This window comes from Culex pipiens, chromosome 1 (assembly GCF_016801865.2).
Source record: "Culex pipiens pallens isolate TS chromosome 1, TS_CPP_V2, whole genome shotgun sequence".
NCBI classification, from domain to species: domain Eukaryota; kingdom Metazoa; phylum Arthropoda; class Insecta; order Diptera; family Culicidae; genus Culex; species Culex pipiens.
This window is the reverse complement of record NC_068937.1, coordinates 51,535,981-51,562,959: the sequence shown is the minus strand read 5'-3', so window position 1 is coordinate 51,562,959 and position 26,979 is coordinate 51,535,981. Positions and strand designations below refer to the sequence as shown.

General features: G+C 39.8%; 2 protein-coding genes and 1 long non-coding RNA gene across 3 annotated transcripts; 1 reads left to right on the top strand and 2 right to left on the bottom strand.

Moving 5' to 3' along the window:
- Nucleotides 1-1,085: 1,085 nt before the first annotated feature.
- Nucleotides 1,086-3,315, top strand: LOC120430023 (serine protease persephone-like). The gene is made up of 2 exons (XM_039595143.2): nucleotides 1,086-1,868; nucleotides 2,036-3,315. Exons 1-2 carry the CDS (start codon nucleotides 1,790-1,792, stop codon nucleotides 2,890-2,892), a joined length of 936 nt encoding a protein of 311 aa, XP_039451077.1. The 5' UTR covers nucleotides 1,086-1,789; the 3' UTR covers nucleotides 2,893-3,315.
- A 7,478-nt stretch (nucleotides 3,316-10,793) lies between these two features.
- On the bottom strand, nucleotides 10,794-23,756 carry LOC120430116 (anionic trypsin-2-like). Its single transcript, XM_039595230.2, has 3 exons — nucleotides 23,274-23,756; nucleotides 11,233-11,850; nucleotides 10,794-11,155 (listed from the first exon to the last, which is right to left on the bottom strand). Exons 1-3 carry the CDS (start codon nucleotides 23,356-23,358, stop codon nucleotides 10,833-10,835), a joined length of 1,026 nt encoding a protein of 341 aa, XP_039451164.1. The 5' UTR covers nucleotides 23,359-23,756; the 3' UTR covers nucleotides 10,794-10,832.
- On the bottom strand, nucleotides 13,556-14,840 carry LOC120430212 (uncharacterized). The gene is made up of 2 exons (XR_005607577.2): nucleotides 13,974-14,840; nucleotides 13,556-13,854 (listed from the first exon to the last, which is right to left on the bottom strand). It is a non-coding gene; the product is annotated as an uncharacterized LOC120430212 (long non-coding RNA).
- Nucleotides 23,757-26,979: the final 3,223 nt, after the last annotated feature.

Below are 26,979 nucleotides of genomic sequence, written 5' to 3'. Positions count from 1 at the left end.
ATTTTTGAAGAAGAACCTGAGAAATTGCAAAATGCGCAAAAAAAAAAACACTATGACCCAATGTCACCATAGACTAATTAAAGACTAAACACTCCGAACAACATTTTCCAAAAAGCATGACTCATAAGCTGTGAACCGCCGGTACCACTTTGAACCGCATTTGGCTAGCCCCTCGTATGACAGATCGAACTGGCAGCGCTGACTTTTTCGATTTCGTTTTGTGCTGATTTACGCGCGCATCTTGTTTGTTTTTGTTTTGCTTTGCAATCAAGGCAGCCGGCTGCGAAAAAGTCAATCAGCTGTTTGTTTGGCGAAAGAGCGGGATTTACTAGTGGTCACTCCGGCGAGACTATCATCCCAGTGCATTCCAGAGCTTCCCCAGGATAAGATTGCCGCCCTGATGGACCACATTCAGGAGGCCGATGCCGGTTCGGCCACGCTCTCGATGGCCTACGCCGGGCCCGTTTTGCCCTCGCCCTGGACCGTGCCATGAACGGTGAAAAGAACGTGATCGAGTGTGCGTACGTCCGATCGGATATTTTCAAAGCCACTTACTTCTCCACGCCGCTGCTGCTGGGTAACACGGTCTCGAAAAGGAGCTGCTGTGAAAGGCCATTCTGGAGCTAAAGAAAACCATCCAGAAGGACGAGGAGTTGTCAACAAAAACTGTGCGAAAAAAAATTTAATAACTTTCATAAATAAACCCTCAAGTACATGATATAAAGTATCCGAGTTTTTGTTTCGGAGGGTTTCGGTTCCGGGCTTTGTGGGGGTCCCTCTACATGGAACAAACTGTGCTGAACTCCACTGGTAACTTCAAGTATGCGCATACTTGCTGACAATCTGAGCGGGGGGTTTTTCGTCTTCCTCGTTGCCAGTTCCAGTTGTTGCCCCGCGTACAGCTCGCCTATAGTGGTGCCCGGGGAGGTCGTACTCTTTGTCGGTGAAGCTGGTTCGGGACGAATTTTTGTGCGACGACGTTATCGCTGGGGTTGGGAACTTGGTTGGGAATGTCAAGTTGGCAGTTAAGGGCAAAGATCTTGGCCGTGTTGAAGTTTTTAAAGTAGGTGCAGTACGTCGAGGTCTAGATAGCGTCTTCAAGGGCTTTCTAGCCTTTCAGGGCGAAGATTCCGGGTTGGAGGAGGTCGGTTTGGCCCCAGCGGTATTAACTGGAGGCGGCCCGCGTCTAGATACGCCGGTTTTGCTTGGCAAACCCGACGGTGTTCACGTGATCGTTTTCTGGGAGGATGACGATTAAAAGTACGAAATCGATCGCAAGCTGCTTGTTGCCTTCGATGGTGAGGCCCAGTTGCCATTCGAATCCCAGAATGACCTTCAAGCATAGGCGCGTCCATCTCTCAGCAGACACGCGGAATGTGAATCGATAGAAATTTGACCACCCTCGAGATTCCCCCCGGACGATGGTTCACTCTAGTAATCACCGTCCTCATCCGGAGCTTGTTCTGTTTGAATCAAAACAATAACATTACGCGAAATGTCATGTCAAAGTCAGAGCTGCCAGTTGATGACATTTCGATCTGTCATTTTTGACAGTGAACCGGTCGTGCCGAGGGGTCATAAAAAGGTTGAGTCATGGTTCAGAGCCCACTGTGTAGTCTTTTATTAGTCTATGATGTCACCCTCTCTGACGGTTGTTGCCCAGAGGTCTAAATGCGACGAGCGCAAATTTATTGGGCCTAATAAGTTAATAAATTCTACCCGAGCGCATCAGTCGGTGTGCTGAGCTGTAGTCAACCAGGAGCACCTACTGATTTTGGAACCATTCATAATGTCCAAAGTGGTTGTGGCTCTGGCATTTTTGCTGATTTACACCGGTTTAGGAGCTTGCAAAAATGTTCCTAATATAGGTAAGTCACTTGTATTTTTTTTTTTTCTAATTGTAGAAAACAGATCGACTAGACTCAGAACCTAATTGAAAAAATGATGTCTACATGTATCATGCAAACGATCTTCAGTTAGAACTGTGGAAGGTGGTGGATTGATATAGTTTTTTTCTACAATTTTTCATCCACAGAAGCAAATCTTGGGGCTGTAGCTGGAGCAAAATGCCAAGACTTTCCCCTAGTTGCCGGCGGGTCTGATCAAGTGTTTAAAGGTAAAGCAGCGTCAATCGTTAACTTCCCGTACATGGCCGCACTGGGGTCGAAAGCTTTAGACAACGAAGAGATTAAATTCCACTGCGGAGCTAGTCTCATTTCGTTCGAATTTCTATTGACAGCTGCCCACTGCGTCACAAAAAATGTAAAAACAACGATTGCTCGTTTTGGGGTTGAGAAACTATACAACTTTGCCAACGATAAACCGGTTGATATTGTGATCCAGAACAGTATTGTACATCCAGCTTCGACCATAAATGATATCGCACTTGTGCAATTGGAAAGGTCGATCTACGAAGATTACATTCATCCCATTTGTCTATACACCAACCCAGAAGATCCGACACCGGATATTGATCTAACGATTGCTGGTTGGGGTCAAATCGATCCAAACCATGATCCCGTGACTCCGGCCGTACTACGAATGGGACAGATGAACGTGTGGCCACTGGAAAATTGCACTGAAAAGATTAAGGAACTACGACCGAGACACCATAGAGATATTCAACGCCTTGAAGGAAAAATGTGTGCTCTAAAAACAAATTCTACCGGTCACACACTAGTCGATTCCTGCTTTGGGGATTCCGGAGGACCGTTGGCACTTGAGAAAAACGGCAGGCGTTATCTTGTCGGAGTGATTTCGACGGGGTTTGAATGTGGTACCAGTGGACAACCTGGATTCTACACGCGAGTGTCTAGCTATATCAATTGGATCGAGGAGAATGTTTGGCCGGAAGACAAGCGGGGTTTTGAAACAGATTCTCCTGAAAATTAAATCAGAACTGATGATGCGAAACTGATTTGTATCGTATATATTTACATATTTTTGACAGAGCCAGTGGCCGTAACGTCCAATTCAGCTCATATTTAAAATTTAGACTCAGTACGAACACTGGGACAAGTCCCTGAATGCCTGCTAAAAAGTCATATTTGTTACATACATTCTTTTGATTTAGTGTAGCGTTTTTAAGATTCTTTCGTTAACAGCTTTTTCTAAATGGTTTGATCAGAAATTTATTAACTAGGGGAATGACATGTGTGATCGAAAAAGGATCTAAGGTTTGATTGAACGATAGTAGAAAAGTCAATTACTTTTTAGAATCAATAACTAAACTTTCTATAATGTCGTACTCTCGGAAGAAAATAACACTGCCTACCATTCATACATTGAAGAACTTGCTGTTGATTTTAAATACATTTAAACTGCAATTACTAATAAATTTTACCAATCGTTCAATTGTTGCCATTTAAATAATCGAAAGCCCGAAAATCGTCTTGAAAATCATACCACTCAGACTTTCAGACTCGCTGTGGAGTCAGACAGCTTTTGAAGCGACTCTGACTCCGGCTTCCGATTTCGGCTTCTGGAAATTTCGTTCGACTCCGAATCTAATTCCAGCAATCCAAAAAGACTTATATTTTGGTGGTCTTCCTCGGGCCCTGGGGGTATCTTTCAACTTAATTCTGTGAACATGGTGATCTGGACACGCCCATACGAGATGGTCGATGTCCTGATAACCCTGCCCACAGTCGCAAAGGTTCGTATCACTCATGTTGATACGGTAAAGATGAGCCTTGGATGAGTAATGGTTCGACATAAGGCGGGACATCGTTCTTATGAATCCACGCGTCAAGTCCGTTCCCTTGAACCAGGCACCTTAGGTCATATGGAATACATCCAACGTCCCTTGGTGTCCTCGTTCCATTGGTTTTGCCAATCCAGAAGCGCACGCTGCCTTGGAAAACCGTAGCATTCTTGTAGGCTAATTGGCCTTTCAAAAATGTCTCCACTCTCAGCACCCTTCTTGGCGAGCAAGTCCGCTTTCTCATTACCCGGAATCGAGCAATGAGCGCGGACCCATACCACCGTGATGCTGAAGGACTGAGCCGCCAGGTTGTTTAAAGTCTTGCGTATTTCCGTGAGGAAAAACGCAGACTCCCTGGTCGGCTTCAGAGACCGGATAGCCCAACAGAGCTAAAGCCATCGGTGAAGATTAGAGCGTCCAATTTCCCGTCCCGGGAAAAAAATCACGGGAATTCCCGAAAAATAATATTTTCCGTTTCCTGGGAAATTTGTAAATTTCCCGGGAATTCCCGAAATTCAAGCGGAAGTATACATTTTCTTAACTTTTAGACACTCTTTTTTATTTACAAAAAAAATGAAGGAATTCAATTTTATTTTATTCAATTCAATTTACTGTTCTTATTGAACTTCGTCAGACCGTCTAAAAATTTCATGTCAAGGTTTATTCCAGATGATATTATTTTCTGAACTATCCACAACTGAGAATAGAGTTTGGTTATTTGTTGGACAACAAAAATTACGAAAGTTCATTTACGAAGTCATTTATTAGGCTGAATCATTAAAAAATCATTAAAAAACCACTTTTTTGTATCAAGGGTACCCAAAAAATGCAAACATCAAAAATTCGCTCCTAATATTTGAAAACTTTGAATTGTGATTGCATAAAAATGGTATTTCAAGAGAAAAAGAAGATTCTGATGCTTATCTATTTATTGATGGCCCGAAACCAGTACGATCTGCCCTGGAAAAAAAAATTTGCAGGGATGAATTTTTTTTTCTGAATTATTTTTCTTTTTGTTTCAGTTAAATTTTCAATATTATGTTTTATCATATTCTCTCAAACTGGTCACAGAGATAAATTTGAAAGCAGTTATATGGTTTTGGAAAATGGGTTTATTTTACACACTGTCCAAATACTGAGATTCAAAAATAATACCTACTTTTTGACAAAAAAAAACTAATCATTTTGCCTTCCTCACTGAGGTAAGGCTATAATCCTGCTCTAAAAATGAACTTTTTATTAAAAGCTCGAAGACCCACCTTCATATATACATATCGACTCAACTGAATCAACCGGAATCGAAAACTGAACAAATGTCTGTGTGTGTGTATGTCTGTGTGTGTGTATGTGTGTGTGTGTATGTGTGTGTGTGTGTGTGTGTGTGTGTATGTATGTATGTGTTCAAAAATCTTGCCAAGTTTTCTCAGCACTGGCTGAACCGATTTTGATCGAACCAGTTGCATTCGACTTGGTTTAGGGTCCCATACATCGCTATTGAATTGTTTGAAGTTTCGATAAGTAGTTCAAAAGTTATGTATAAAAATGTGTTTTCACATAAATCCGGATCTCAATTATATGCATGTAAACGATGTCCGGATCCATCATCCGACCCATCGTTGGTTAGGTAATCGAGAGACCTTTCCAACGAGTCCACAACAATGAAGATCTGGCAACCCTGTCTCGAGTTATGACCACTTAAGTGATATTTATGTACTTTTTTGAAGCCGGGTCTCACTTAAATGCATGTAAACGATGTCCGGATCCATCATCCGACCCATCGTTGGTTAGTTTATCAAGAGACCTTTCCAACGAGTCCACAACATCGAAGATCTGGCAACCCTGTCTCGAGTTATGACCACTTAAGTGATATTTATGTACTTTTTTGAAGCCGGGTCTCACTTAAATGCATGTAAACGATGTCTGGATCCATCATCCGACCCATCGCTGATTAGATAATCAAGAGACCTTTCCAACGAGTCCACAACATTGAAGATCTGGCAACCCTGTCTCGAGTTATGACCACTTAAGTGATATTTATGTACTTTTTGAAGCCGGATCTCACTTAAATGTATTTAAACGATGTCCGGATCCATCATCCGACCCATCATTGGTTAGATAATCAAGAGACCTTTCCAACGAGTCCACAACATTGAAGATCTGGCAACCCTGTCTCGAGTTATGACCACTTAAGTGATATTTATGTACTTTTTTGAAGCCGGGTCTCACTTAAATGCATGTAAACGATGTCCAGATCCATTATCCGACCCATCGTTGATTAGATAATCAAGAGACCTTTCCAACGAGTCCACAACATTGAAGATCTGGCAACCCTGTCTCGAGTTATGACCACTTAAGTGATATTTATGTACTTTTTTGAAGCCGGGTCTCACTTAAATGCATGTAAACGATGTCCGGATCCATCATCCGACCCATCGTTGGTTAGGTTATCAAGAGACCTTTCCAACAAGTCCACAACATCGAAGATCTGGCAACCCTGTCTCGAGTTATGACCACTTAAGTGATATTTATGTACTTTTTTGAAGCCGGGTCTCACTTAAATGCATGTAAACGATGTCCGGATCCATCATCCGACCCATCGTTGATTAGATAATCAAATGACCTTTTCCAACGAGTCCACAACATTGAAGATCTGGCAACCCTGTCTCGAGTTATGACCACTTAAGTGATATTTATGAACTTTTTTGAAGCCGGATCTCACTTAAATCAAGCAAAACAATGCCAAAGGGCCGTTGTGGGTTTGTAAACAAAGAGTGTGTCCTGCTCACGCTAGAGGATGTTTACATCTGGCATGAAAGGGATACACTCTTTGTTTACAAACCCACAACGGCCCTTTGGCATTGTTTTGCTAGAAATGTATGTAAACGATGTCCAGATCCATCATCCAACCCATCGTTGGTTAGGTTATCAAGAGACCTTTCCAACGAGTCCACAACATCGAAGATCTGGCAACCCTGTCTCGAATTATGCCCACTTAAGTGATATTTATGTACTTTTTTGAAGCCGGATCTCACTTAAATGTATGTAAATGATGTCCGGATCCATCATCCGACCCATCGTTGGTTAGGTTATCAAGAGACCTTTCCAACGAGTCCACAACATCGAAGATCTGGCAACCCTGTCTCGAGTTATGACCACTTTAGTGATATTTATGTACTTTTTTGAAGCCGGATCTCACTTAAATGCATGTAAACGATGTTCGGATCCATCATCCGACCCATCGTTGGTTTGGTAATCATGAGACCTTTCCAACGAGTCCACATAATAGAAAATCTGGCAACCCTGTCTCGAGTTATGACAACTTAAGTTATATCTGTGTACTTTTTTTTCTGGACCTAAAAAAATAGCTGAAATATGTGTTCAAACCACTCATATTACCCATTGTTGGTAAAAAGTGAGAAAGGCATCAACCACACAGGTGGATTAAGTTAGTTTTTATTTTATATTTTATACGAGTTGAAAGACAGCTTAGCAATAAAAGCTAAGCAAATTATATATTCTCTTGAAGTTATATGTTTTTTTACAAGCAGTCAAGGCATTAATTGATCCTCACGCTTATTTTTACCATTTAAGTTGCTATTCTTTACAATTTTATTGCAAAATATTAATAATATTAATCAAAACCATGATTAGAACAATTTTCGATAAATTTAAAATTTCCTGGGAATTTCCCGGGAAATCCGTTGAAAATTTCCCGTTTCCCGGGAATTTTGCAACCCCGGGAAATTGGACGCTCTAGTGAAGATGAAGTAGTGGTTAGGTGGCATGATCTCGATGATTCGCAGTAAGCAGTAAACCGCGGCTAACTCTGCGACGTAAACCGAACTCGGGTCCTTCAGCTTAAAGCACAGCTGATAAGATTCATGATAAACACCGAAGCCCGTACATCCGTCGAGCTTGGACCCGTCGGTGTAGAATCTGTTGTTTGGAGGAACATGGTTGTACTTTGATGCGAAGATCGACGGTACAACTCCCCGCAGAAGATGGTTTGGGATACCGCGAGTATCGGCTTTCATGGACGCGTCGAAGCCAATCAGGGTGCTGCTGGTTAACGGAGGCGTGCGCTGTACCGTTGTGCTCGGGTTCCACTCCCACGATGACATAAAGTCATAATATAGAAGCATGCGCCGAGACTCAACGTGAAGGTTCAGCAACGTTTCAAAGTTGTCAACTACCAGTTTATTCCTGTAATCACACCGGATCAGGAATCGGTAAGACAGTTCGTAGTAACGAGTTCGTAGAGGCAACCCTCCCGCCAAGACCTCGAGGGTCATGTTGTGAGTTGAGTGCATGCATCCCAAGACAATGCGAAGACTTCGGTACTGTATCCGCTGAAGAACCATCAAGCGTGATTTCGCAGCTGACTGGAAGCAGAAACTGCCATATTCCAGCACCAAGAGTATCGTTGTCTTGTACAGTCGAAGCAGGTCAGAAGGATGAGCACCCCACCGGTTGCCAAAGACGCTGCGCAGAAAATTAGTTCTTTGCAGGCACTTTTGCTTCAGGTAGTTAATGTGCTTCCCCCATGTTCCCTTCTGATCAAAAATTGTACCCATGTACATGAAGTGGTCCGACTGCTCGATAGTCTTTCCCGAGAGAGAAAGATTGAGCTGCGGCGGTTCATGCTTCCCCGTAAAAACGACCAGTTCCGTCTTCTCCGGAGAGAATTCAATACCCTTTCCAACTGCCCAATGGGCCAAGTTGTTCAGGGTATCTTGCAAGGGTTCCAGCAGATCGTCTTTCTTGGCAGCGATTGAAACCACTGCGTCATCTGCGTACTGCTGGCTAAATTGATCTGGCAACGAATGTTTTGAGCTTGGCAACACTGATACGTTTTGCTGGGCGTAAAGGCAAATGCTCGTTTGGATACGTCAAACTCGTGTCTGTTTGGGTACGTCAAATTCACTTCGACCAGTCTCGCTATTTAGGATCTCTACCAGCACCTCGATGGAGACTGAATCGAATGCAACCTTGATGCCTAGAAAGACAGAAGCCATTTGCTGTTTTTTACCACGGGCTATGTCGATCCCTGTGGCCAGCAAGGCTAGACAGTCGCTTGTTCCCTTGCCTCTCCGGAAGTCATACTGCGTGTCTGACAGCAAGTGCTCTCGTTCCATTCATGGTTCGAGGCGGTCGAGGATCATCTTTTCCAACAACTTGCGTAGACACTATATACATAACATGTTATATATGTACCAAAACATGCGCAAGGATCTGGCCTACACGCCAGTGATGGAAATAAACGCTTCAGCGAAGAAAAAAAAAATAACGCCTCAAAAGTAGACATTTACACTATTACTTACCATCAAGCTCATATTTGGAATTTGGGCTCAGTTCGCCCACCAGAACAAGCCCCTGAATGACCACTAAAAAGTCATTTTTGTTACATCCTATTAAGAATATGTTTATATTGGGAAATCGGCTCAAAAATTTGCATTTTCTAAAATTATTATCAGGAAATAGGATCTATGCTGATTAGCTAGAATCTACACCCAAAAAATACATTTAAAGAAAAATTCCTTTTTAACTGCTTCACCCAAAGACAGCGATGGGAGAATCATCATCAAAAGAAGTTCTTTTGACGTTCATCAAGATAAAAATTCGGATCGGAACATGGTTCTCCTCTTTCTCCGAGTACATCGGCAGGTTCAAGACCTGCAAGACCCGCTTGGACCAAGTAACGCTCGTCAGTTACATGATATCCAAGTATGGAATTTAAAGAGTTTTGGTTTTTTTTTATTATATATTGTTTTTAACTGATCCTCGGTCCCAACCTGGTCACAGTACAGTCATCCCACATAGTCGGAACACCCACAAATTCGGAACACTTTTATAATAATTTGTCAATAGCATGCCAAAAGTAGCTTTTCTGTCGACCTTACGATTTTAAGAACCTTCATTTGGACATTATCTTGCTATTTCACTAGTAAAAGTAGTACTTTTTGAACAAAAAACTTCATTCCAGGACTATTTTGTCCAGAGCAGAAAAACACTGCCTCCAAATGGCCTGTTTCATAATTGTGGGATGTTATTGTGCCTCCCACAATTGTGGAACACCTGAATTTAACTGATATTTTCACAAAAAAAAGTTATCAAACCATGTATAAAACATCACTAAGCTTGAGTTTCTTTGATTTCAGTGTGTGAAGTCACTATTTGGTAATAAATATGTACTCCTGGAGGGATCCAAAGTTTGTTTACATTCGTAAGAAAAAAGTGTTCCGAATTTGTGGATTTCAAGGGTCAAAGTAATTCTTCAAAAACTTCATATAAAAGTAAAAAATTGCAGATGTTCGATACAGCATTCGAAAGATCGCAAGAAAAGCTTTCAAATGAAAGTAAAAGCGAATCATTAAGTTCAATTATCGATTTGCTATGATTTTTTGAACATTGGCCGATCTGGAAACCGTTCCGAATATGTGGGATGACTGTACCTAAAAGAACCTAATAAAAATAAGTTAAGAATAAAAAAAAATGGCTCTCCTCTCTCGCGCACGTAAGATCGGTAAAAGGAATCTAGAAAAACATCAGCTTGATGAATATCACTCTAACACTTGCACTTAGAATGACTTAACGGCCTAACAACATCCAAGGCCGGGACCGACGTTTTACGTCCCCATCCGATGGAAGGTGTAACGTCACAATTCGAAAAACGACCAGTCACTTTTTGTAGATGGGCAATGTGTGTAAACAAATAATTTTAAGTGGGGCTAGCAAGGAAATTCACAAAAAATCTTCACCAGCTAAAATTTCTTCGAAAAGTTCGGGAGTGATTTTCTTTTGCGTGTTTCGCCCCCTCTCTTTTTCGTGGGTGAAGAAAGTTCGTTAGCGAAAATGATTTGATTGCGATTATTCCATCCCTGCCCAAAGCATTATTAGGCTAATGTAGCATACGCACTTGTTAAGGAACCGGTCAAGAAAATTTTCAAAAGGGCAGAGGCTTGAAGAAAAGTGCCAGTAAATTGCTCTCTCCCTTTTGTTCTGCTGTTTGTTAACTGTTTCTTGACACCTGGGACTTTTTGGGGATCATGGCAAGGCATTAGCAAAACTTTTTAAATCGGAAAGAACCAGCTTTTATATAAGTGAGTATAATTTATTTGCGGAATCTACTTTACGCACTCCAAACTCTCTCGCTAGTCCACTGCAGGTAATTGGCCACGCGGGTGTACAGTCCGGGCACACCGGACCCACAACCCGAACCAGTGGACACCACCCCAACAAGGAAATACTTTTTGTCCTTTCGCATCACCAGCGGACCTCCCGAGTCTCCACTGCAGGCATCGGTATATTCCCCCTTGGAGTCCTGCTCTCCGATGGCACACAGCTGCCTTTCGGTAATCTTTAGGTTCCAATCATTGTACATGGATTGGCACGAGCTTCGCGGCACTGGGTGAACCAACCCCGTGAGTAGGTCGTCGGAGGTCTCCTGGCGGTCTAAAATGAAAACGATTGAGCATTTGTAGGTACTGCATTGTAAATAGTTGTGATGATGGTCTACAAAAGCGCAATACTTAGATTGGTGATCCCCCATCCAAGGATGGTGAGGTTTGCGGATGCAGGTAAATCCGCCAGTTCCGCGTGCAAACAAATTGGTTCCACATTTGCGCTCATCTGAACTTCAGTGCGGAGCTCAACCAGCCCGATGTCGTTTTGCTTCGTCTTCCTGTTGTGATCTGGATGGCGAAAAGTGTTCGCCACCGGGTACGAATCTGCCAAGGCATCCGTCGCGGAAATGGTACCCATCCGAACTGCGGTCGGTTTCGATTTGAAACAATGCGCTGCCGTGAGCAGAAATTTGCTCGAGATTAGCGATCCAGCACAGCGCAAATTCTCCTCGTCGTACACGAGTATTCCAATAAAGGGAAAATCTCCTACGCCGGCCTTGAATGTCTTGCCGACCACGTGGTCGGTTAGCTTTGGGCCATTATGTGGGGGCACCTTGCCGCATTTGTCCGCCGCTACTCTACTAGCTTGAACGGTATACTCTGCTTTGGGACAGCAAACGACAGGAGTTTTCCCCTCAAATTCACAGTGTCGTTCCTGTTTCAGAATGGTGTGTCCGTTGACGCATTCGATGGTTTTGCGACAGACACCAGTGCCGCCAGCTTTTAATGGACAATCTTGACCTTCTGAAATGGGAAAAGGGAGGTTATTAATAGAATTTCATTGGAGAGATAAAAAAATTAAAATAAGAAAACGGAACTTTTTGTCAAACAAATAAACCGTTTTTCGATATAGTTTTTGGAGCTCTTCCGATAGCATACTCAGAAGGCACACCGGCGAATATGAGCTTGATTGGACTATCCAGATTTTTAAGCGAAGATGGCGTTCGAATTGTGAACGCCCGAAATGTCAAAGTCATGCATGACAGTCACATTTTGTTTTCTCTAATGTTGGTGCTACTGAGTGATTCTGACATTTCGGACGTTCACAATTCGAACGCCGTCTTCGCTTAAAAACCTGGATAGGGTAAGATAGGGTACATTATCCATTAGAGGACCTCTTTCCTATAGGCAATCAAACGTCAAAATTATCCCCCACTAGAGGGCGCTCAAATTTGGGGTGATGTTTTCATTATAACCTCCCACCCAGATACGAGATTTTCTTACAGAATTGGTTCTGTAAGAATCCTGCTAGAATGATTCTAGCAGCCTTGTCAGAATTCTGTAAGAATTTTGCAAGAATTTTCTTATAGAAAATACTGCTCACTGATTGGCTGACTTTTTACCGGTTCAAATCTGTTCTGTTTCGACCATTTGAACAAGATGGACGTTTTTTTTCGCGAAAAAAACACTGGTGGATACTTAGGTAATTTGAGTTCCGTGAACAATCCGGAGATCCTTTCGGAAATCAATACTTCAATCAATAGCTGGCAGATTGAAACACACCATCGCAGGTAAGCCATCACTCCCACAATTCCGGCAATTTGCAAACAGATTTAGGCATTTATGAAACTTAACCAAAAACCTAACCTACTTTTCCGCTCTTTGCAGGCATGGATCTGCAGTTTTGGCGACATTCAGACCTCGGATCTAGAGTCTGGATTCTCTACTCGGCATCATTGGCCGCAACATCGTCTTCAAAGATTTCCAACCCGGACTACGCGTGTGTAAGTGTGCTTCCGAAGGATCAACAGACGCCTGGTGTATTGAAAAGTGATGCGACCGGCATTGAAGCCGAAAATGACTTGTATTAAGCTGAGAAATAAATTTTGTTCGAAATGAAATTTTATTTTGCCTTCAAATTCTAGCAGGATTCTAGCAGAAAATTTTGCCGTCTCATTGTAGCAAAATTCTTACAGAATTCTAGCAGAATGGCCTGTCAGAACAGTTCTAGCAGGATTCTAGCAGGGTTCTAACAAAACCGGTTGCTTTTACCGGATTCTGCTAGAACCGGTTATTGCATTTGAGCTAGAATTCTCTGAGAATTCTTGCAAAAATCTTGCAAGATGATGGCAGCGTTCTAGTAAGAATAATTTTGCTCTGCTAGAATTCTGTAAGAATCCTGCGAGAACGCCGTGACTGGGCAGTCACGGCGTTCTCACAGGATTCTTACAGAATTCTAGCAGAGCGAAAATATTCTTACTAGAACTATGCCATCATCCTGCCAGAACTGTGCAAGAATTCTCAGAGAATTCTAGCTCAAATGCAATAACCGGTTCTAGCAGGAGCCGGCGAAATCAACCGGTTCTGCTAGAATCTTGCTAGAACTATTCTGACAGGCCTGCTGTTAGAATTCTGTAAGAATTTTGCTAGAATGTGATGGCAGAGAATTCTGTTAGAATCTTGCTAGATTTTTGCTAGAATTATTAAGTAGAAAAAAAACAAATAAATATTCAGTAATTATCTTGGTAAATGTATATTTATTCAACATCGTTTTTTGTTATCACTCATATCACTTCACAAAATACACAGTACAAATCCCGGTATTTTCCTTAAGTGCGATGCGACGAATCTTCCTTGAATGTTCACTACTGGCTTCCATCGGTTCCGATTGCGTGGCCATGCATCGGCAAGGGAATCGACCGACATTCGCCTGCGATGCTTGCGACATAATCGAGGCAAACGACCGCATTTTTGTTTTTGTGCATGATCTGCGGTGAATCCATGGATTTCAACCATCTTTGAAGATATCTGGGAAAACAAATAAAAAGAAACATTTATTATGAAGATTTTTACGGCTCCAATACCTAACCAAACCAAGCATGATCTCCCAAAATTTGCATTTTTTAATTTTGTTTGCACCAACTTACCAGAATCGCGAGAACACCTTCCTCTTCCCAGATTTCAGAAAGAAAGAAAAATCGCCGGTAAACACGCGGTTTTGGCGAAAATTTTGTTCGCCACCACCAGGATGGCGAAAAAATGTCTTGTCAGAACATTCCAGTTAAATTCTAGCAGAATTCTTTCAGATTTCGCTCTGCTAGAATATTCTAGTAAATTTCTAACAAAATTCTTACATGCCTGCTAGAATCATTCTAGCAGGATTCTAGCAGAACTATTTCTGCCAGAAAATCTCGTGACCGGGCTACAGCGAGTAAATTGGTTTGAAATTTCAAATTGTTTTATTTCATCATAAAATCGACATTAATAGCAAATTATACCATTTTCAGGTAAGAAATAAATAGCTTAATTGATATAAACGAAAATATTTTTGTGATGGTCGATTTAACCTGTTCATTATCTGATTCAAAATAAGGGAATGTTTTAATCAACCAAAACATAACTAATCAATTGAGAATGTAGATTATTCAAGTGGACAATTATTTTTTAAAGTCACTTCTACCATAAAAGCAAAGATCTGCTTGAAAAATGATAATTGGATTGATTTTCAAAATTAGCAATCTAACCTCATTCACGCGTTTTCAATCCGGATCTCAGAATTTTCAATGAAAAAGGCAACTTAGCAAAAAAATCAAAAAGTCAGTCGATAGAACTTTTTATTTCTTACCTTTATTTTAACTTTATTTTATTCCAAAAGATCAATTTTCTTTAAAAAATCTTAGAATAGTTTTCACTCCCCTTTGCACTTATCGCGCAAAAACGTAAACGTAACCTTGCACCAAAGTTCTCCTACTCGAATGTAGGTGGCGAATAGATTTTTTAGCTTTGGTTTTGGGGGCCTATAGTGGACACTCTGAAGGGTTTTGATGGAAAATTTATTAAAATCACAATTTCAAGCGTGTTTGTGTCTCCAAATCTTTTATTTGGCATGTTCAGCATCATTTAAAACAATGTTGACTGACATTGAATATTGTCCTTTTCACCAAAATAAGTGGTTTTAGTTCAACATCTGAAATCAGTCAAGGCCACTAGCATTTTCACAACAAATCAGCATTTCTATTTTATGATTTAATTAACGATCCAATCATTTTTTGACTGATTGGATAGTTAATTTCATTTCAGTAAGTCAAAATAATGTAAATGGGTAATTCTCTACCAACTCACAGGGCAGTTGCAAAGTTAGAAAAAACACGAAATTTCAAAATGAAAAAAATTGTTCTAAATGAAAAAATGCCCTGCTGGGTTAATGTAGATTCTAAAAGTACATTAAATTTCCCTTAAAATGACGTGTTCCATTTTTTACAGTCTAGTAACGGTAAATGGCAGACTTTTCAAGTGTTTTTTTTAATGAAAAATACATTTTTTCAGAATTTTTAGTACGCCATCAATTTTGGCGTCCTATTTTACATAAAAGTCTCTTTGACTCCAAGTTGCTATCTCATCACCGTTTCAGACTGAAAAATTATGTTCAAAAATGAAAGGGGTCGTACCGCCTCTCCGTCACGAGATATCAAAAAAATGGACACCGGATTCGTGATCAGGGATAAAAGTAATCCCTTAGGACAAAGTTTCACGCAAATCAAAGAGTGGTCGGGGTAGCTTTTCCCGATTTCATGTGAGTTGGTAGAGAATTACCCAAATTTAAGGAACTTTTCTAAAAAAAAGCGAAGAACTACTCATTTTCGAGCGAAATTAAGGGCGTCCATTATAGGACAACGAAAATCCTAACTTTTCCAAAAGTGGACCTTTGTTGTTTTTACCTTAAAAAAATAATAAAACAATGTATTTGAGCAAAAGTTTCTCTTAAACATACAATAAATGCTTGTTGTACTCAATCTAATTGCATATTTTTTTTTCAATTATGTGTACCAATTACGCAATTAAAATTAAAAGTACCGTAAAACGGGGTGACTTTGATAGCCGGGGTGACTTTGATAGGTTTGAGATTTTTCCGCAAAATGAAGAGTACAATTAAGATACGTACGGAATTGTTTAGAATCATACTGACCGTGGTAGAAAAGTGTTCAAAGTACCTCAAAAAGAACTTTTCATAAAATTTTGAAAAGTTTAAAAAGTTAGTTTACTATAGTTAAGAAAATGTCGATGAAAGTCATTATTTTTAACTTCTCAAAGTGTCATGATTTTTTCAATGAACACGCTTTTGAATCGGAAAACGGAATGCATTTTCGGATTCTTTGGACAAATTTCTACTAGGAGAAGGTTAAATAAGTTTGTAAATAATAAATAATATGTGTTTTTGAAACACAATTTAAAAAAAATCTCCAAATTTATAGGCAATTTTAGTTGAACAAATTTCATGTAAAATGTGAAAATTTGTGATTTGTGCTTTGAATTCAGTTTTAAATGCAATATAAATCGATAATTTCATAAACAAAACTAGTTTTAACAAATTTCAGGCAAAATTCCAACATTTTAACAATTTTACCTAAAATTTGTTTGTATTTTGTTAAAAAGCTTATAAACTTAGTTAACTAAATACAAACATTGATTTTTTTTTCTTAAAAACTTTATCAGCTACTTAAGTAATGGTACATTTAACGAACAAATAAAGTTTGAACATCTAAAATATGATTTCAACAAGAAACACTATGACTATCAAAGTCACCCCGGAATTTAATTTAAGAATTTTTAACGTAACTATTTTTCTAAACACTATTGAAAAAACTTTTTTTCCAAAAAAGTGCATGGACTTTGTGTGGCCTACCCCAGTACATGTTTTAAAAATAATAATCTTGAGAAAAACCATAACTGTTGGAAAATATTCCAAAAACAAATTGAAATCCTATCAATGTCACCCCGGTTTACGGTACCAATAATGCTGAAACAGTAAGATTTTATAAATAATTCAAACTATAGTTAGTTGTACTTAACTTAAGCATCATAATTGAAGTTTGAAATGATATTTTATAATAAGGCTGGTACAAAGTTTTTAAATTGTTGTGCTCATGCTCATGCTCAAAAGTGAGCAAAATCCATCTTTTATTCATTATATCTATCATTAGACATAGGGGAGAGTGGGGAGACTTGATCCCAAGCCTGTATCTCGTCAGCATGTGGGTAAAACAATTAGCTTTGTTCTAGAAAGTTGTGCGAAATTGAGTAAAACTCATTGTAGAAAACAAAGAAAAAAATAAAAAGTGTTTAGATTAAGTTACACACATTTTTCTAAAAAGTGCTGCAATAAACTTCCAAGAGATCTTTTTTCTTTGTTTTGACAAGTACAGTATGGCCCATAAAAAAATGCAACATTGTTATTAGGTGTAAATCGGGACTATTTTTACTATTTATGATGTATGTAGCATGTGTACATGTTGAATAGGTTCAAAACAAACAATCAATGCATTTAAAACTATTCCCCTAGCATACAATAAGTTATAGCTCATTGAAAATTATAAATTTGCCAATTTAGTCTACGCCCAGGCCATATAAAGAAAAACATACTTTTTTTCATGTTGGTCGATCTGGATAGCCTATTATGGTATTTTTATGGACTAAAAAGTATACAGCCTTCAAGGTTACTGTTTTTGAGAGTTGTAAGAGTTAGTTCCACCGAATTTTACGCATTCTATTTACCAGTTATAGTAAAATAGTAAACTTTTCAAAAATATCCCGATTCTGAAAATGCATCATTTTTTGAGATTTTTTTGGAGCCTGCAATGTTTCAACGCAAAAAATAAATGCTACTAATGATTGTAATTGATACTAACAAATGCTCTGATGTGACTTTTAACAATATAAAGCCGCTGGGTACGCTTTTGAGCCATCGACAACGATTTTAAGTTATTGATTTGTTTCGACAAAATCACACAAAATAATAACCAAAATGGCATTTTTCACACAAATTACCAATTTTAACAAAATTAAAAAAACTTCTTGATTGGGCGTATTTTAGAAGGACTTCTAATGATGCTTTCGGCACATAGTTGGATATTTTAAACTGTTTCGTTTTTGAAATAAAAATTATTTAATTAGGGTAAATATTAGGGTGGGTACGTTTTTCAAAAAGTTCTCGGATCAAGTTTTAGTATGGTTCCCCTTGTAGGGCATGCCCATAGGGACTTTCATGCCAAATATCAGCTCATTTGGTTGAAAACTGGCTGCGCGCATCAAGGTTAAAGTTTACATGGGAATTACTATGGGAAATTGGAACATTTTGTTAAAACGCTCCTACAGGTCTGGAAAAATCACGCGCCAACTTCTGGTATGGTCAAGCCTAAGGGGAATGGTCTGGAGAACACTTTTCCCGAAGAAAGCATATGGATTCGTTGTCCCTAGACCTGGCGCATCAGCAAACAATCCGATGTCTCCGGAATCAACGGTTTTCCCTGAAAAAGCATCAAATTTTCCTTAGCATGCTATGCAAGCTTGATGAACACAACGACATACGTCAGGCAGCTACACGTGGTTGAAATTTTTGCAAAAAAAAACGAATTTGCTATGCATAGATTCAGAATTCGACTTAATAATATCAGGACTGCTCGAAATGATCATTTTCTAGTTAAAAGATGGTTTGCAATTGAATATTTCAGCCATTTCTCACCCACGTGGTAGCTGCCTGACGTATGGCGTCGCGGTGTTCATCAAGTCATGCTATGCAAACTAAGGATAATTTGATGCTTTTTCAGGGAAAACCGTTGATTCCGGAGATATCGGATTGTTTGCCGATGCGCCAGGTCTAGGGACAACGAATCCATATGCTCTCTTCGGGAAAAGTGTTCTCCAGACCATTCCCCTTAGGCTTGACCATACCAGAAGCTGGCGCGTGATTTTTCCAGACCTGTAGGAGCGTTTTAACAAAAAGTTCCAATTTCCCATAGTAATTCCCATGTAAACTTTAACCCTGATGCGCGCAGCCAGTTTTCAAACAAATGAGCTGATATTTGGCATGAAAGTCCCTATGGGCATGCCCTACAAGGGGAACCATACTAAAACTTGATCCGAGAACTTTTTGAAAAACGTACCCACCCTAGTAAATATTGTTCCAAAAATACATTCATAATTGTAGACCGCCTGTACACAGTTTTGGCGAACTGCAAAAAACTATCATGACGATATCTTCAAAACATACTAAACTAACACCATAATACATAAAAAATCTGATTGTTAAATAAATTTAAGAATGGCACCACTTTTTATGTGAAAAAATGCACATGTCGCATTTTTTTATGGGCCATACTGTATAGAAAACACTCCAAAATTATTCAAAAAAATATTTTTTATACATGAATTGTTTGATAAACATATCAACTCCAAAACCCTTACGCATTTGACGTTAAATTTATCATCATACTATTTTTACAATCAATTGTTTAAAAAAAGTGCGTTTAGGGAGACTTGATCCCTGCATTTTTACAGTCACTGGAATCAGCCTCAAGATTAAATAATTGGGCAAGGTTTTCGTTCATAGTTTCCTTTAGTATAGTTGTACATAACTTACTGCAGTTTGAACCATTTTTCAAAAGTTTTGTAAACAAAAATTACCAGCTTTTGTAAACATGCCCAATTTTTGTCTAAAAAAGAAAATTTTAAGTTTTTAAATATTTTGCATGCTAAACTTGTTATATTTTGAACACAAACGTACATGTTTAATGTGAAATTGCTGTAACTTATAGAAAATTAAAAGTTTGGATGAATAAGAAACATTTTGCTTAAGATTTCTTCAAAATGTTGAAAGGGGGATCAAATTACCCCCAACATTTTGAAAATGCCGGTTTAAAATATTTTTTTAAAGCGCTTGGCATGATTCGTAGAGTTTTTCTGATGAAATACCCTTATCAGCCAAACATAGTTGAACGTTTAAGCTTTCAATTCATGCAAAAAGTGCATAGTTTTGTGAGAAATTGACAGAGTTATGTGTGATACAAAAAAAGGGATCAAGTTTCCCCACTCTCCCCTACACCATGCATCAAAACATCAAATATAGGTTAAATTTGGTATAAAAATAACAGTTTTCCTATGGTGGAGCAAGGTCTATAGGAAAAGGGGTCCATACAGGAGAAGAAACCTTTATTTTTTCAAATGGCCTTTTGTCTGCTCAAAACCAAATAACTAATGAAACAAATAGTCAAAATTGTTCAAAAGGCTTCAGATTTCATTGTTTTGTACAAAGGTTATTAAAAAGTCCTTAAAATATTGTTTTTTTTAATGCTCGTCGGCTCTACTAGGGGTCCACTAATGGTCAGATGCTTCAAAAGGGAGGTACCATCACCTTTTTTGAGATATTAACATTGTCATTAACATAACAAATGTCTAGAAGACACCAACTCGCTTCGACGTAAGCCTGAATTGATAAATCGTCGCCGTCCTGCTTACTCGTCGTTCGTGCATTTTGGGCCAAATTGAGTTAAGAAAGCCATTTTGTGCAGCTCACAATGCCTCACCTTTTGACCTTCACCGATCCTTCTAAATTCGATTTCCATCCTGAGATATTCAACGGAATCTGAAAAAACTCCGTGCATTTTTGTCACTTTACATATGAAAGTAGTTTCAATCTTGTCGTGCTATCTTGTCACTTCCTGAAAATTGATGTACAGTCATCCCACAAATTCGGAACACTTTTGTGATAATTTGTCAATAGCATGCCAAATGCAGCTTTTCTCTCGACCCTACTATTTTAAGGACCTTTATTTGGACATTTTCTTGCTATTTCACCAGTAAAAGTAGTACTTTTTGAACAAAAAACTTCACATAAAGACTATTTTATCCAGATCAGCAAAACACTGCCTCCAAATTGCCTGTTCCATGATTGTGGCACTCCCACAATTGTGGAACACATGAATTAAACTAATATTTTCACAAAAAAAGTTATCAGACCATGGATAAAACATCACTTAGCTTGAGTTTCACTGGTTGCAGTGTGTGAAGTCATTATTTTGTTACAAATATATACTCCTGGAGAGATCCAAAGTTTGTTTACATCCGTAAGAAAAAGTGTTCCGAATAAGTGGATTTCAAGGGTCAAAGTTTTCCTTCAAAAACATCATATAAAAGTAAAAATTTGCAGTTGTTCGATACAGCATTCGAAAGATCGCATGAAAAGCTTTCAAATGAAGGTAAAAGTGAATCATTAAGTTCAATTACCGATTTGTTATGATTTTTTGAACATCGGCCGATCTGTAAACTGTTCCGAATATGAGGGATGACTGTAAGTGCGACAACTGATCAAAGGGATTTCAGGTCAGAACACGTTTGACGCACGTAGTTGTAACCAGTGGTTAGGTTGGCTCCAAGAGTGGTGAGACTGTTGTTCCGCGACGCGTAAATTAGCATGCCGAAAGGGAACCCTGTGAAAGCTGGAGAGCGGAACATCCCCACTCGAGTAGCTGTCCAACGCCAATGGACGCTGGAGTAGTTGCGCTAGCCACCACCAGAAAGCGCCACGAGAAGGACAATGGATTCGCTAGGGCGAAATAGGATGAGAATGGGGCGAAATGGGAAGGATGGATGAGGTTGAGGAACGCTGGAGAATCTGCGCCATTGGATCGGTCACTTGCCTGGTGATTTAAGAAGTGGACGGTCGGACCAGCTACATTCGCCGTCAAGTGAAAGTGAAGTGGAACCGGCGCGGAAGACCGGAAGAAAAGGGTCCGTCGATCGGAAGATCTGGACTAGCTGCAGGAGAACCTGCGCAGAAACTGGTCAACCAGGCAGAGGACGATCCCAAAACAACAAATCCCCGAATCAGCCAACCCACCTCCTTTCCGCCATCTTCTAACGCTGCCCATTGTGCCCTACAGACCCCTCGGTGTGTACGCTTCGCGTACCGATCGGCCAGCCCAACCCTGGGTGCCGGAAGCCCGTGTGACCCACACGACACCCGCAGTGTCCCCTACGGCGATCGTCACGCCAGACGATCGCAACTCTACACCGTTACGGTGAGGGAACTGCCGGTCGCGACGCCGCCATTTTGTTCCGAGGAACATCCCTGTCGCGACCATAACCGCCACCGAATCTGCCAGCCGTTACAACCCGTCGACGCCGGAAACCAGGCAATCCGGTGGACTTGTCCACCGAAGTCCTGGGTCCGTCAACAAACCCAGGAGCGTCGAGGCAGAAGGCGAGGAGAGGGTCCGAGTACGTGCTGAAGCAGCTGACCGTCAAGCACGAGCGAAGAGCAGAAGAAGGCGTTCCGCTCCGGTGAACTGTGTCCCGGATGCGTGGAGGCGACAACGACGGCGAGTAGCAGAAGCCGGCGAGAACGACCAGCGGCAGCAGTGACAGTTCCGGAAAGGGGCCCCAAGGAAGAAGGAAGAAGAGGACGTGTGAGGTAGGACTAGGATAAGGAAGTGGGAAGGACAAGGAAGTGCAGCTTGAGTCTGCCGAAATAAACTGTCTCGCAAGTACCGCAATAAAGTGGGTGTTTTGTTCAACGGTACTAGCAGGTGTTTTCCTTTTGTGCCGAATTCGGATTAACAGGCCGACCCTGAGGTGTTTTAGCAAGGGAGGTCTCATCATTGCTGGGGTTAGCCAGCCATTTGTTATATAGTCTAACTAACGTAAACATTTGTAATTATAACTCGGGACTCCAGCAACCAACTTCAACCAAACTTCGGGACAATGCACATAATGGTCAGCCAAACAAAACGTGTTTGTTATTGTTTACATTGCGTGCTTTCATTTTTGTTTATTCAAACATTAAAACGCGTTTTTCTCGGAAAGTTGAAACGGCGAGTGCGACAAGATAGCCCGACGACGTCGGAATCTAAAACTCATTTTTTTAGAATCTTCTTATTTTTTCAATTCAAGCGAAATTTGATATGATTTTTCAAATTTAAAGGAATAATACTCGTAATGTCTTTATTAACCTTTAATATGCAAATATATCATTAAAAATGTTAAGCCAACCTGAGTTCAAAATTTCCTCCTTTTTCTCAAGTCAAGCGATAAACTAGTTCGGAAAAACCCGCGCCGGTTGGGTCACTTTTTAATCGCACACAGTTTTACACAGCTTTCACATATACTACTAAAGTAATGTTTTGATTTCGATTGAATTGTGTGCGTGCGCGCAAATTGACAATAAGCGGGGTTTTACTGTACTATGGAACGAGACACACCCACGTTTTCTCACGAGTTGAGTCGACGATCACTGACCTATCCTGATATCCGAACAAAAAAAGCTCTTGAAACTCTTCACGCTCTCTGATCGTGTCCAAAAGTTTTGATTACAACAGGTATCTGTGGAAATTTCGCGATTTTTGCTTAAACCGGTTTCCTCTCTTCAGGAGATCGGGATGAGTCTTCATACGTACCATACTTGTGGATCCGCTCGAACGGAACAGCCGTCACGAGAACAAGACTTGCTGCCAGGATCAACGTCGTCGATCGTAGACTCATGGTTGACGAATTGAACAAAGTTATTATTGTTGGTTCTAGGATTCGTAGTAAATAAAATCAAACACACACATACAAACACACAGATTCCTGCTGAAACTCAACGACTGAGCAACTTTCTTATCACCAGAGAGCTCAGTAGAACCGTTGTTGAACAGCTCGAAAGTCGTCGTCGTAGTCGTTGATCGTTGATCTTGAATGACAAAACGTCATTCTCAACTCAACGCGAGCTGATCGTGGCTTCTGTAATCCGGCTTAACCGCAAAACTCGCGTGGTGGTGGTTCTAATCAACTCCGATTAAACTGTTTTCAGCTGGTTTTGAGCCACGTTGGGAATGCTGCACTGAAGATGCGCAGCGAGCGATGTTGTACCGAGCAAGTTCTGGCGAAAACTGATCGTCGAGAGGAGCATGGCGGAGCGTTTTAGCCAACAAATTTGGAAGAGAACTTGGACTCGATGAGCACGGAGAGATTGAACCGTGAGAGTGAGTGATTCGTGACCCATTAGTTTTTCGATTTGGTACCGACCTGAGAACATTAAAAATTCGTTCAAGTCTGGAATTTTCGAAAAACTTAGTTTGCCATGACATTTGACTGACGTGATTTAAAAATTAGAGCAGTGACTTTTTACAAATGACGGTTTTTATGTCAAGTTGATCAAACAATCGATTATGAAACTTATGGTTTTCAATTCCTAGGAAACTTTCAGAGTGGCGAGCTAAATTTTGTTCTGCCGTTTCGAGATATGATTTTTCTACAGAAACATTTTTACAGAAGAAAGTTGCATTTTCAGCTTATTAAGCAATGGACCATGGACATCCTTACACATTCATATAGTAGTCTACCATATGCACTGATGCTATATGCACATGATCCGGGGTCAAAATCCGACGACCTCTTGCTTGTTGCGGCGGTTGACTCGTAGATATTAACTCCATGGAGCCCTTGGATGACCATGGATATCCTTACACATTCATATAGTAGTCTACCATATGCACTGATGCTATACGCACATGATCCAGGGTCAAAATCCGACGACCTCTTGCTTGTTACGGCGGTAGACTCGTAGATCTTAACTCCAGGGAGTCCTCGGATGACCATGGACATCCCGAAGTACCCATAGACCTTTGAGATGCATTAATTTTTAGTAAACAAATAAATAAAAAAAATGTTTTTCTAATATTTTAATTTCATACTTATAATATTTTTTTTATAATCGTACAAAAAATGCTAGCTGTGGACCCCCGAACTTGACAACTCTTTTATACATTTGTATTGGTTGTTTCCGTTGTGCTTAAAGGAAATGGCTATGTACCAGGCGCTTCCATATTATTGTAGATGGCTTATATAATTGGAAGGAGACGCATGGTTTTTTTTTTAAATTATTCTATTTTTGATGCTAAAAAAAAATACCACATTCGCATCAGTCCGCGTGGACATAAAATCAAATTCTGTTGATTACATCGGATTCGGGGAAGCATTATCTCTGAGGAACCGATGAGATATCGTGTTTCCCATGACACAAGTTTTGTTTTGTCGAGTCGATAGCTATCGGCTCCCGGCAGAAAGTTGCTCCTAACGCGAACATAGATAATCCCCATCCGGCGCAGACGAAGTAGTTTTCATTTCATCCAACAGCCGTGCACCGGGTTCCGCAACATTCACAAAACGTTCGAATTACTATGTTTTAACTCAAACAGATATGAAAAATCCGAAAATTTTCTTAAAAATCTTTGCTAGGTTGCTTCCTTATAAGGTTAAAAATTAAGATTTGGAAATATTTACCGAAGTACTGGCAGTGTTGGCAAGAAATATAATTTTCAGCATAATTTACATTACTTTTGATCTACTCATCCTAACTTATATTTTGTTGCAACTATGGGACCCTGAACCTGGTATAAATCGGTTCAGCCAGTGCTAAGAAAACAGAGTGACAATTTCGTTAACACACAGACACACGTACACACATACTTACAGACATTTGTGCAAATGTCGATTCTGATTCGATAGGTATAAAGTGAAAGTGGGTCAGGATTATTGAGAAATTAAATTTTCTGTCAATCTGCTGTGAAGTTTTCCATAACAGCTGGGGAAGTTTCACTCCATGTTACCGGCTCACATCTCTCTTTCTATATTCTCGATCCTCAGTAAGGAAGACAAAACATTGATTTTATTTTTGTATTTTGAAGCTAATTAAGCTTGTTACAAATTTTGAATGTTGGGACCATAGATCGAAAAAAACCCTCGGAATATTTTGATTTTTTTAATTTATTGATAGAACTATAACTATAAAAATGTGTAAGGACCCCTTATCAATTTGCGTGAAACTTATTTCCTCAGTTAATGTTGGTTTCTGGTCACAAATCCGAGGTCCATTTTTCGTTATCTCGTTCTGAAAAATTACAAAAAAAAATATTGAAAAAGTGACTATAAAAACATGAAAAAAACTAGACAGCCAAAAGGTAACAAGAAGCTGGTAGTGTACCCAAAATTCTACCAGAAACAAACATAAATTAAACAAGATTAACGTTAATTTTAACACTAAAAATTTAAGTTTTTCGTAGAACAAAAGTGTCTCTAAATAACCTCCTTAACGCGGAAAAAATAAACAAAAATCGAAAAAAGAGATTTGGACAGTAGAGGGTAAACATAAAAGTCCCTTTGACATAAAATTTTCAAACCATCTCCATTTTAGGCTGCAAATAATTGAAAAACACGTATTTTTTTCATGCTTAGCTTGGTTGACCGTACTTTGGCCGAGCTTAACGCTCGCAACAGCGAGGTTGGCGCCGATTAGGAGGGGTCGTACCGTCCCTCGGACACGAGATATTGAAAAACGAACCACAATTATGACAAAGTTTCACGCAAATCAAAGAGGGGTCAGAGCAGGGTTGCGAATGAGCGAGCGCTCACGGAAGGCTTGCTCGCTCCAGCTGGAGCGTGAGTTTTTATCAGGTAGCTCGTGCTCGCTCACGCTCACCGGAGCGTTTTGCGCTCACGTGAGCTGGTGAGCCAAAGTAGGTAGTTGTTTTTTCCTGTTGAAGGATTTGCCTGTTTGAAACGAAGTTTCTAGAACTATCTCAGCACAGGCAGCAAAAACAAACAAGAAAGTGGTCGAACAAACAAAAGTAGGCAATGAAATGGATTTGATCAGCGAGCCGAAATTTACGTTCTATTTAAAAGCTAGACATTTTTCGAACAAGGAACAAAAACTAAATTCATAATGTAAACATTCATTGATGTGATTAGATGGACTGTTTGTTCACAAATCAAATCCATTTTGGACCTTTGTTGTTATGTACAAAAATATTTACAATTTATGTATATTTTATTTATTTTTAAATAATTTTTTAAACAGTTACAATCATCCATGTTCAAAAAATCATATATAACTTGTAATTGAATGTTTTCAGAGGTTTGATTGCGAAATTGTTGAATAAAATCCACTTGTTGGAAGAAGAGCCAACCTTTTCGTGGTTATTTCAACCCTTAGGAATTTTGAGGCATATATTTAAAAATAGAACTGTTTCAAAAATGAAACCCTTTTTTCCAAAATGTTTGCCAAATAAAGACTAACCTTATAGAAATGATTAGCCTTTTCTAAACACTGAATCACTGAAAGAT